The sequence below is a fragment of the Orycteropus afer genome, unplaced genomic scaffold (assembly GCF_000298275.1).
Source record: "Orycteropus afer afer isolate SDZICR_OR568_19922 unplaced genomic scaffold, OryAfe1.0 scaffold00113, whole genome shotgun sequence".
NCBI classification, from domain to species: domain Eukaryota; kingdom Metazoa; phylum Chordata; class Mammalia; order Tubulidentata; family Orycteropodidae; genus Orycteropus; species Orycteropus afer.
In genome coordinates, this window is record NW_006921700.1 from 2,401,138 (window position 1) to 2,412,456 (window position 11,319).

The 11,319-nt window shown below is 43.4% G+C and overlaps 1 protein-coding gene across 1 annotated transcript in view; it reads left to right on the top strand.

Moving 5' to 3' along the window:
• The first annotated feature begins 216 nt into the window (after positions 1–216).
• MYO5B (myosin VB) overlaps positions 217–11,319 on the top strand; it is a 351,393-nt gene continuing 340,290 nt past the window's right edge. Inside the window, exon 1 of the mRNA XM_007943854.2 lies at positions 217–284. Coding sequence (XP_007942045.2) covers positions 217–284 — 68 coding nt within the window. The remainder of the gene's footprint in view (positions 285–11,319) is intronic.

Consider the following 11,319-nt stretch of genomic DNA (forward strand, 5'->3'; position numbering starts at 1 on the left):
CCCATGTCCCAGGAAGTTATTCCAGGGTTATCTTTTCAGCGTAAACACTCCTCCCTCCTCCCAACCTTAAGTAGCCAATTTCTTGTCCTTCTAGGATTCAGCTTAGGTTTTACATCTTCAGTGAAGCCTTTCCTGATGACCTGATGCCAGGCTTTCTTGTCGTTGGTAGGTAGCTACCATCAAGTTGGCCCCCAACTCATGGAGACCCCATGCACAATGGACTGTGATGCTGCCCAGTGTGGCACCATCCCCATGGTCAGTTGCAGTGTGGACCATTGGGATCTGTAAGGTTTGCACTGGCGATTTTGAAAAGTACATCATCATGTCTTTCTTCCTAGTCCATCTTAGTCCAGAAGCTCCTCTTTCATGAAACCTGTTCAGCATCACAGCAACTTGCAAGGCTGCCCTGATAGTAGCATCAGGTACATTGACCAGGAAGTGCACCTGTGTGTCCCTCATGGAAGCCACGACTTCTACTGCTGAAACATCAGTGCCTCGTCAGACTAGTTAGGGCCCCCCATTTTATTCTGTGACTATCTGTGCTGTCAAAGCAGTATTGACAATCGCAGTAGATTATTTGCATCCTGTCTTTCAACTGGTTTGAGATCCGTGAAGATAGGGTCCATGTCTACTTTTTTTTCATGGTGTCAGCCCCTTGTCCAGTGCCTATCACTTAGTTCAGTAAACATGGATGATTGAATGAGCCAGAGTTTGTGTGCCGGTCTGTAGGCCTTGCAGCTTATGGGGGATGTGGAACAATTGAACGTTTATTAAAGAGCCTCAAGGATCGTGTATTTGAATAAATTGGTGATAAGGAGGCTGGTATGCTTTATCCTGGTGGAAGGAAGATTGAGAGTTGGCTTGAGATCCCAAATATAAGAACATGAAGAATTTAAGTTCTAAGAAATATGGTCTGTTGAGAAAACAAGAGCACACTGGTGTACACTCATGTCCCGTTGCAAGGAGTATTTGCCCCAAATTTCTTTCTCTGAAAAGAGTGGTATGCATTTTCTCTCAATTGCTTTATTTTTTGATCAGTGAAATAATATTGGGAGAATATAGCTTAGACTGGTATGGCTTCAGTCAATGCTGGCTTTGATTGTTAAGAGAGATCAAAGAATGAAACAGATGTTTTCTTTTTTTAAAAAAGGAAGGAAACAAATTTAACTCAGACTTAGTATTTCCAGGGCTATGCCTTTCTAATAACAAGAGTTACAGTGATTGCGACCAAAGATTTAAGACTCTGTGTGTTTATTTTTTGGAAAGCAATATGCTAGGCTTAGATTGTAGAGATCAGAAATATATACCCACAGGGCAAAAGGATGAAACAGCTGTCCAGCGATAGCATCATACAAGGATTCAAAAAGTTGGCATATCTCAAAGTCTTTAGATGGAAGTGAAGATCGGGTGGTCTGGAGAACTGTTTTAAATGACTTAGAGTTTCTAATGTGGCAGTGGATTGCCTAACTCATTTATTAAATTGCTCTATACTTTCAGTGATATTTCCACTCAGGTCATCTACAATCTCCGGAGGTATGTCCCCTGGTGCCAATTCAGACAAGGGATTCTATTCCAAGTTTATTTGAAGGAGATAGGCAGCAGGTGCTAAGCTCATATGAGGTCTGTTGCCCAAGTTAAACATTTGAAAGTTTTGAAGTGAGTAGATCATCAACATGTTGCATTACAGCTATTTCTTTTTTTTACATTTTGATTTGGGTGAAGATTTATAGAGCAAATTCACTTTCCATACAGCAGTTCACATATACTTTGTCTCATGTCATTGACCACATTTACCACAATGCAACAGCTCCCCTCCCACTTCCTCCCCATAGTTACCTCTTCCCAGTTTCCATCCCTCCATACTTTCCTGCCACCTGAGCTGTCTCCCTGTGCATAAGCAGCCCTTCCTTCTCCCATGATTGTTCTCTCCAGGGCGTGTGTCTACTTGAGGTAAATGTTTAACTCACATGCATGTACTTTGTTTGGCTGGAAACCACAGGTGTGGGTTCAATTCCAGACCTGAAGGGCAGCTAGGGGCCATAGTCTCAGTGGTTCCACCAGGCTCTATTGGACCAGCAAACCTGGTCCCCACCTTCTTTTTTTTTTTTTGCCTTCAAATGATTTTGAGTTTTGTTCCACATTGTTCTCCCTGTCTATGCAGATCTCCTACATCCCTTCCAAGTGGATGACAGTGGTAGCCGGGCACCATCTAGTTCTTCTGGTCTCATAGTTGTACAGGTTGCAGATCGGATGGTGTACCAGTTGCTAGGACTGATTGTTTCCATTAATATTGGTTTTCTTCTTTCTTCTTGATGAGGAGAGACCCATCATTGCATCTAGATGGCAGCTTGCTAGCTTTTAAGATCCCATTTGCTACTTGCCAAAGTTGGAGCTGGAACAATGTTTTGAATAGTATGTTATGCCAAATGAGCTTGATGTCCCCTGCAACTATGGTCCCAAGCCCGCAGGTTCAACTACTTGGTCTCATTACAGCTATTTCTAAGCCTCTAGACTCCTGGCTTTCCCCGTCACTAGCAAGTATACTGCTGATAGAAACTGGTTGTATAAAATGACTCAGCATTGCTGCGGTACACTGAGCACTTCCCATCTTGTCAGTTTGTCACTTGAAGACATACTACTTACTCTTTTAGCATCTGCAGAACCCCTAACAGATAAATTTTGTCTTCATCAGTCACATCCCACGGAGACTCAGTTCTTCATTAACTTCAAATACAGATAGAGAATGTGGGTTAAGACGTAATTGTGATTGATGACATGATGAAATACCACAGAGATGAGAGAATTTCTCAAAAGACTGCTGGGTTCAGATGAAATAGTGCTGTAAGCACGTAAGATAGCAAATATCAAAAATATGATTGTGACTGCTAGTGCCAGAAATATTTAAATGGCTTTGCCTTTTGAATCTTTGACTTTTCTTTCATTTAAATGGTAAAGAGGTACTGGATTTTGTAATGACTTTGGTATTTCATCTTGTGCCTTTAATGCTCTAAGGGGAAGCTTTTTTCTCTGCTCTGTCTTCCTGTACCCCCAGCATGCTGGAGTGGCTTTTTGCTCCCCCAGTCTGTATGCATTGTGCTGTAGTCCTTCCTCCTGGCATTCTGATTAGCCTGGCCCTTCTCGTTTGGTAAAGAACAGGGAGAGGGGTTGGGAGGGATCTGGGTTGGGCCTGAGGAGCCCACCTAATTGGTGCACATGAATTTTCAGTCACTTACCCGACTATGTGGAGCCCTGGTGGTGCAATGGTTAAGCACTCGGCTGCTAACTGACATGTTGGCCGTTTGAACCTACCAGCTGCTTAGTGGGAGAAAGGTGCAGCAATCTGCTTTCTTAACGATTACAGGCTTGAAAACCCTGTGCCGCATTTCTACTATATCCTACAGGTTGCCGTGTGTTGGGATATGCTCAGTGGTGAAGACTTTGGTTTGGTTGTTGGCTCCATTTACATGTAATTCCCTTTGGTACTAAATGACAGGGAGCTTCTTAGCGAAGAGCATTTGGGGAGAGTGGAAGGTTATGACTGGCCCAGGAAGCCTTTAATGTGAATGAGTGAACAGGGAAACTATGAAGCTTGTCTTGCTGCTGGAGGAGGGGTGAAGAGACTCAGGAAATAAGGTGGGAGAGAGGAACTTGGGTGTTCCCAAGACGCTCTGTATGCACACTGTTCTGCTGGGATTATTTGGTTGCCTCTGTGATTTCCTGGAGGGTGTTCTCCTCGTTTCATTCACCCCTGGCAGGCTCTCAGGCCTATAGTACTAAGAGCTATTGAGCGCCGACTGTGTGCCTCTGCTTAGTATACCTGCCTCATTTCATTTCATCCCACCAACAACCCTAATACAGAAACTATTTCTTTCTTCCTTTTCTTTTTCTCCTTCCTTTCTTCCTTTTTTAAACTGTGGTTTGGGTGAAAGTCCACAGAGCAAATCCATTTTCCACTCGACAGTTACACGCTTTGTTTTGTAACATTAGTTGTAACTGCCTCGGTGCAATGGCACTCGTCTTTCTCTCGCCCTGGATTCTGTTTCCATTCATCCTTCTTTCCTGCCCCTTCCTGGTTTCTGAGCTTTGTTTTTGGGCAAATGCTGTCTTTTTAGACTCATACGGTTGATTATTCTGAGGATGATTCATGTTCTTCATGAGAGTTATTGTTCACTTTATAGCCTGTCTGTTGTTTTGCTGCAAGTAATCCCTGGGGGTGGGTTCAGTTCCAACTTTGAAGAGTTTCTAAGGGCCATAGTCCTGGGGAGTCCACTAGTCTCTGTTAGACCAGTGTATCTAGTCTTTTTTTTTTTTTTAATGATTTTTCAGTTTTGTTCTTTTTCTCCCTTTCTGTCCAGGATCTTCTGTGGTCCCAAGTAGAATGGTCTGTAGTGGTAGCTGGGCACCATCTAGTTCTTCTGGTCTCAGGGTAGTGGGTGGTGTGGTTCCCACAGTACTCTTTGGATTAATTGTTTCCTTGTCTTTTATTTCCTTCACTCTTCTTTCCTCTGGACTAGGAGATAGCAACAGTTGCATCTTAGTTGGCTACTTGCTAGCTTTTAAAACCCAAAAACAAAAAACCAAACTCACTGCCATTGAGTTGGATCCGACTCATAGTGACCCCTCTTGCATTTTCGAGGCAGTATCACTGCAGAAGTAGATTGCCCAACCTTCCTTCCGAGGAGTGGCTGGTGGGTTTGAACTGCCAGCTGGCTGGTTAGCAGTCAAATGCCTTAGGCACTAAGCCACCAGTTGCTATTAATCACAGTAGGATGTAGAACGTTGTCTTTGTAAACGATGTTATGCCAGTTGATTAGTTCCCCAAGACTGTGATCCTAAGCTCCTAAACCCAATGAGTCATTCCCACAAGGTGTTTGGTTATGGCTAAGAAGTTTTCATAACTTTGCCTCCTGTGTGCTCTAGTGTATATATATACCTAGATACATTTGCAGGACATTCTAATACAAATGTAGGAATATCCTCTGATAAACCTGTATTTGGTTGTGGGTGTAGTCCTGTTTGCCTAGCCGGACCTGTTCAGCTTGTGCGTCTGCTTGTGGATTTACCTGCTTGTGGATTTACCGGTAGATTATTGTTTGTTGTTATTGATAGCGCAGAATTGTTTGTAATTGTATTCACTTTTGTTGTCTAAACTCTGGTGCACCTCTCAATGTCTTCCTTTGTTTTAGTGATAAATGCTGATCACCCCTTTCTTGTTTATTACCTTTCCATTCACCCAAATTAATGTGTGTCTATTATCTAGCTGGTGATTTTTCCCTCCACTACTCTCCCCTCCCTGATAACCACCAAAGAATGTTTCTTTTTGGTGAAAAACTTCTTGACTTTTTATAATCTAATAATGATCTTGTACAGTATTTGTCTTTTTGTGATTGACTTATTTCACTGAGTTTAATGTCCTCCAGTTTCATCCACATTATGAAGTGTTTCAAGTAGTCTTTGTTATTATTTAATGTTGCATAGTATTTATTGTGTGTATGTACCATAGTTTATCTGTTCATCTGTTGATGGGCATTTAGGTTGTTTCCATCTCTTTGCTATGTCTCTATGTCTGTGCATATATGCATATGTCTATTCATGACCTGGGTCTTAGTTCTCTAGGATATATACTTAGTAGTAGGATTGCTGGATCAAATGGTATTTCTATTTCCAGCTTTTTAAGGAAGTGCCACACCATTTTTCACAATGGTTGTACCATTTTACAATCCCATCAGCAGTGTATGAGAGTTCCAATCCTTCCACACTCTCATCAGCATCTGTTGTTTTCTGTGTTATTGAACTTGACTGTTATTGCTAGAGTGAGATGATACCTCATTGTTGTTTTGATTTTTGCATCTCTCTAATGGCTAAAGATCATGAATGTTTCTTCATGTGTTTGTTGGATGCCTGAATATCTTCTTTGATGACGTGTCTATTCATGTCTTTTACCCGTTTTTGAATTGGATTGTTTGTCTTTTTGTTGTTGAGGTACAGAAGTTCCTTTCCACTTTATGGATGAGGAAATTGAGTCTTGGAAGTATAGAACTTTTCCTGATGATGGGAACTGGGACTAGTATCCTATGCCTGACTTCACCTCCTTGCTCTCCTGTCTCCCACAGGGTGGGGTTAATAAATGGGAAGAGAAGATGCCCAGCAACAGACTGGTGGGGAAGCTTCTTGACTTTGACCCCCAAAGTTTAGGGGACTAATCATCACTGCAGGGTTCAGGATGCAGTTGGTGTCTGGCCCATGAACACTGTCTTTAGATATCAGTAAATGTGGAGAGGAGTGTGGGGGTTCTGTTATGATGAGATTTGTCTTTGTCTTCTAGACTCTTTGCAAAAGGATGACATGTGACCCACTTCCTCCTGTTAAAAGTGCAGTTAAATAGGGTGTTTTCATAAATCCCACCACATGGCAGTACCCTGCCAAGTACCAAGCCACTTGGGAAACTGCTATTGTGGTGATGTTAGAGTGAATCCATCAGCTTAGTTTGGAAGCATTTTTTTTTTTTTTCTCCACAGTCTCCATCCCCAAAGAACTATTACTTTAACACAAAAAACTTCAGAATGGACATGCTTACACCGAACAGAAAGATGTCTATCTGTGGTTTATGGTTTATTGACTATGCAAAGACATTTAACTGCATGGATCTTAATGAACGATGGATAACATTGCAAAGAATGGGCATTCTAGAAAACTTAATTGTGCTCATGAGAAACCTGTGCATAGACCAAGAAGCAGTCATTTGAACAGAACAAGGGCATACTGCATGGTTTAAAATCAGGAAAGGTATGTGTCTGGTTTGTATCCTTTGACCATACTTTTTCAGTCTGTTTGCTGAGCAAATAATCTGAGAAGCTGGACTATATGGAGAAGAATGTGGCATCAGGATTGGAGGAAGAACAATTAACAGCCTATGATATGCAGATGACACAACATTGCTTGCTGAAAGTGAAGATGAGTTGAAGTACTTACTGGTAAAGATCAAATACTACGGTCTTCAGTATGGATTACACCTTAGTTTATAGAAAATGGAAATCCTCACAGCTGGACCGATAAGCAAAATCATGATAAACAAGAAAGATTAAACTGGTCAGGGATTTCATTTTACTTGGGTCAGCACCCATGGAAGCAGAAGTCAGAAAATCAGGCGGAGGATTGCATTGGGAAAATCTGCTGCGAAAGACCACTTTAAAGTGTTAAGAAGCAAAGATGTCACTTTGAAGGCTAAGGTGCTCCTAACCCAAACCATGGTATTTTCAATCGCCTCATATGCTCGTTGGGAGCTCTGGTAGCATAGTGGCTAAGACACTTGCCTGCTAACCAGAGGGCTGGCGGTTCAAACCCACCAGCCACTCCTTGGAAGGAAGGTTGGGCAATCCTACTTCCGTAGTGATACTGCCTCGGAAACCCAAGGAGGGGTCGCTATGAGTCAGGTTTGACTCGACGGCACATAACAACAACAACATATGCTCGTGAAAGGTGAACAATGTATAAGGAAGACTGAAGAAGACTTGATACCTTTGAATTGTGGTGTTGGCAAAGACTACTGAAAATGCTATGGACTGCCAGAAGAACAAACAAATCTGTCCTGGAAGAGTGCAGCCAGAATGCTCTTTGGAAGCGAGAATGGCCAGACTCCATCTCACCTACTTTGGTTATATTGTTAGAAGGTACCAGCACCTGGGGAAGGATATGATGCTTGGTAAAATAGAGGGTCAGCAAAAAAGGGGAAGAGCCTCAAGGAGATGGATTGGCACAGTGACTGTGGTGATGGGCTCAAGCATCACAAGCTTTGTGAGGATGATGCAGGACCAGGCAGTGCTTCATTCTGCTGTATGCAGGGGGCGCTGAGTCAGGCCGACTCAATAGCACCTAACAGCACCACCTGAGAAAAGATGGGATTTATAACATTCTTAGTAAGTGTTTTAATATGCTTCCCTGATGTTACTAAGAACTGAGCTATGAATATCTCCATTTTTCATAAGGAGGTATAGGTCAATTTGGTCTGAAGGGTTTTTTCCAGTCTCTTAACCAAAACCAAAACAAAAACAAAAACAAACCCCTAACCCACTGCCGTCAAGTCGATTCTGACTCATAACGACCCCCACTGGGTTTCTGAGGTGGTAAGTTTTTATGGAAGTAGATTGCCCAGTCTTGCTTCTGTGGAGTGGCTGGTGGGTTTAAACCACCAACCTTCTCGTTAGCAGTTAGATTAGGTTTTAGTCTCTCAGCACTATGATTTTCAGCTTACCCTCTTATCACTTTGTACCTGGGCCTGGGGGCCAAGGCTGGGGAAGCAGCTTGCTGTCCCGTTTGCTGGATATGATGCTTTCTGCTTTGGCTGAGTTCTAGATCTCATCTCCCCTACCTTTTAATAATGACACCCATCTTTTCCCTGGAACCTGCAGCTATCTTTGTTCTCATTTCTGTGCTGGTGACTTCGGTTTGTTGATGCTCTTCTCGGTGGGTGTCTTAGTTATCTGGTGCTACTCTGACAGAAGTATCCCACGTGGCTGGCTTTACCAAACAAAAACGTATTTTCTCACAGATCAGGAGGGTAGATGTCTGCACTCAGGGTGCTGTCTCCAGGGGAAGGCTCTCTCTGTCTCTGTCTCTGTTGGCTCTGGGGCAAGGTCCTTGTCTCTTTTCAGCTTCTGTTCCTTAATCCCTTGGTGGTCTTCATGTGGCCACATATCTTCCCCTATTTCTTTTTTGTTTGCTTAATCAGCTTGTATAACCCAAAAGAAATTTAAGACACAATCTACCTAATACTGGCTTACTAACATAACAAAGAAAATGCATTCCAAATGGGATTCTAACCACAGGTACAGGGGTGAAGGTTTACAGCACATATTTTGGGGGGACACAGTTCAATCCACCACGGTGATTGATCTCAGACTGGCCTGGAATGGGGAAGTTTGGATCTGCCCTGCTCCTTGAGGGATGGAGGCTGACCAGCTCAGCTGTGCATCTCCATCCAGTGTGCTCCAGCACAAAATGCCATGTCCTGAGCAAGTGTCTGCTCAGTGCTCTCTCTCTTCTGTCAGAATGACCCCTGTCCTCACCACAGCCCTGATTTAGAGAGTAGATATTGGAATGCCTGCTAGACAGTTGTTGTTGTTGTTGTTATGTGCCGTCAAGTCGGCCCGGACTCATAGTGACCCCTCCTTGGGTTTCTGAGGCAGTATCACTACAGAAGTAGGATTGCCCAACCTTCCTTCCGAGGAGTGGCTGGTGGGTTTGAACCGCCAGCCTTCTGGTTAGCAGTCAAGTGCCTTAGGCACTATGCTACCAGAGCTCCTTGCTAGACAGAGTATAACCCAGTGTTAGTTATTTCAGAGTGAGGGATACTGTACTGTGGTAAACATGGCGGACAGTGTTCCTGCATGCTGTCCCCTAAACCCAGATGGGAATGGACAGGCTGTTGGTCTGGTCAGCAATCCAGTCAAGCTGTGGGGTCACTCTTGTCCATTCCCAGGAGACAGTGCCCAGAGCAGCTTTGCTTCAAGACTGCGTTACAACCAGAACTTCAGCCTTCCTGATGCTTAATGTGGAAACTTGTTGTTGTTATGTGTTGTCAAGTCATCTCTGACTCATAGCGATCCCTCCTTGGGTTTCTGAGGTGGTGTCTCTATGGAAGTAGATTGCCCAACCTTCCTTCCAAGGAGTGGCTAATGGTTTGAACCACCAACCTTCTGGTTAGCAGTCAAGTGCCTTAGGCACTACGGCACCAGAGCTTGTTTAACTCCACATGTTAATGGACATTTGCACTTTTTTTTTTTTTTTTTTCCATGTGTAAAATTACAAGACACTTTACCTGTATAAAATACATACTCCTCAGGGCCTGGGCTGCTGTAAGAAAGTCAGTGTTTCTCCATGAGGAGCACGGTGGAGAGTGAGATCAGAGACTGAGAAGTTTTCTCTCACTCTGTTCCTGACTCAGCTCTTCAGTGTGCACATGGCAAACTGTCTAGTACTCTGCACCCTTGGATTTCTCCTTCATGAACTAGGAGTAATAACCCTGCTTGTCTTATGTCAATTGTGAAACTAAATTGAAATTATGATTAAAGTAGTTAAAATTACTTACTAGTATAAGGTTATGGTGGGAGCTCTGGTAGCATAATGCCTAAGGCGCTTGACTGCTAACCAGAAGGCCAGAGGTTCAAACCCACCAGCCACTACTCGGAAGGAAGGTTGGGCAATCTACTTCCGTAGTGATACTGCCTTGGAAACCCAAGGAGGGGTCTCTATGAGTCGGAGCCGACTCGATGGCACATAACATAACATAAGGTTATGGTGGTAGCTTCATTAATAATTCCAATGTCTCTGTTCTCTTTTCGCTAAAGTCCACTTTGGCTCTGAGGCTTACACTGAAGCAATGGCTTTAACTCTGATGATACATTTGCCACCGGAGAAGCTTAAAAAAACAAAAAAAAAACCAAAATGGTGCTTGGGTCCCATCCCCAAGATTTAATTTTTCAGATGTGGGACAGGGGGGTTGGTTTGGTTTTATTTTTTTTGAAGATCTGCAGATAATTCTAATATGCCAGCCAGCAGAGAGAGTTCACTTCTCTCAGGGTTTGGAGTTGAGGTGGACCAAATCCACGTATTGACTGTAAGGAATAGCGTGACTACCCAGGGACTACGACTTGCAGGGTATCAGACAGACTTCGGATGTATTGTTTCCCCATTCCCATTTCCTGATCCTGTGAAAGATCCCATTGGGTTCCTGCTTTCTAGACAGAACGGTGTATGGGACTGTCACCATCATCATCAGTCCTCTGATACTGTGGGATCTCACTTAATTCTTGGAACACTCCCTGAGGTGTAGGTATAATTTTTATCTTCATTGTACAACAGAGGAAACCGAGACTCAGACACATTAACTCACCCTAATTAGTAAGTGGTGTGGTTGGAATTCTTACCCAAGTCGTCTAACTCTGGAGCCCCTACACTTCACCACATCAGTTTGTTGCATGAGAATTAGTATAAAGAGATTAATGCTTAACTCTTCTGGCTGTTGATTTACATTTTAACAAGGAATTTCTGAAAAGAATGATGTTAGCTCGGGAAAGACTCCCTGGGGTGGAATTTTATGTTCAGTTGCAGGCTAGAGGGGAGAGGCCTCTGGCACGGGAGGGACTATGATGTCCTTCAGAACCACAGTTGCCAAATCAGACCCGGAAGGCTGCTGGTTCTCATACTTGCTTTGTTGTTGTTTGCCGTCAGTCGGCCCGACTCATAGCGACCCCTCCTTGGGTTTCCAAGGCAGTATCACTACGGAAGTAGGATTGCCCAACCTTCCTTCCGAGGAGTGGC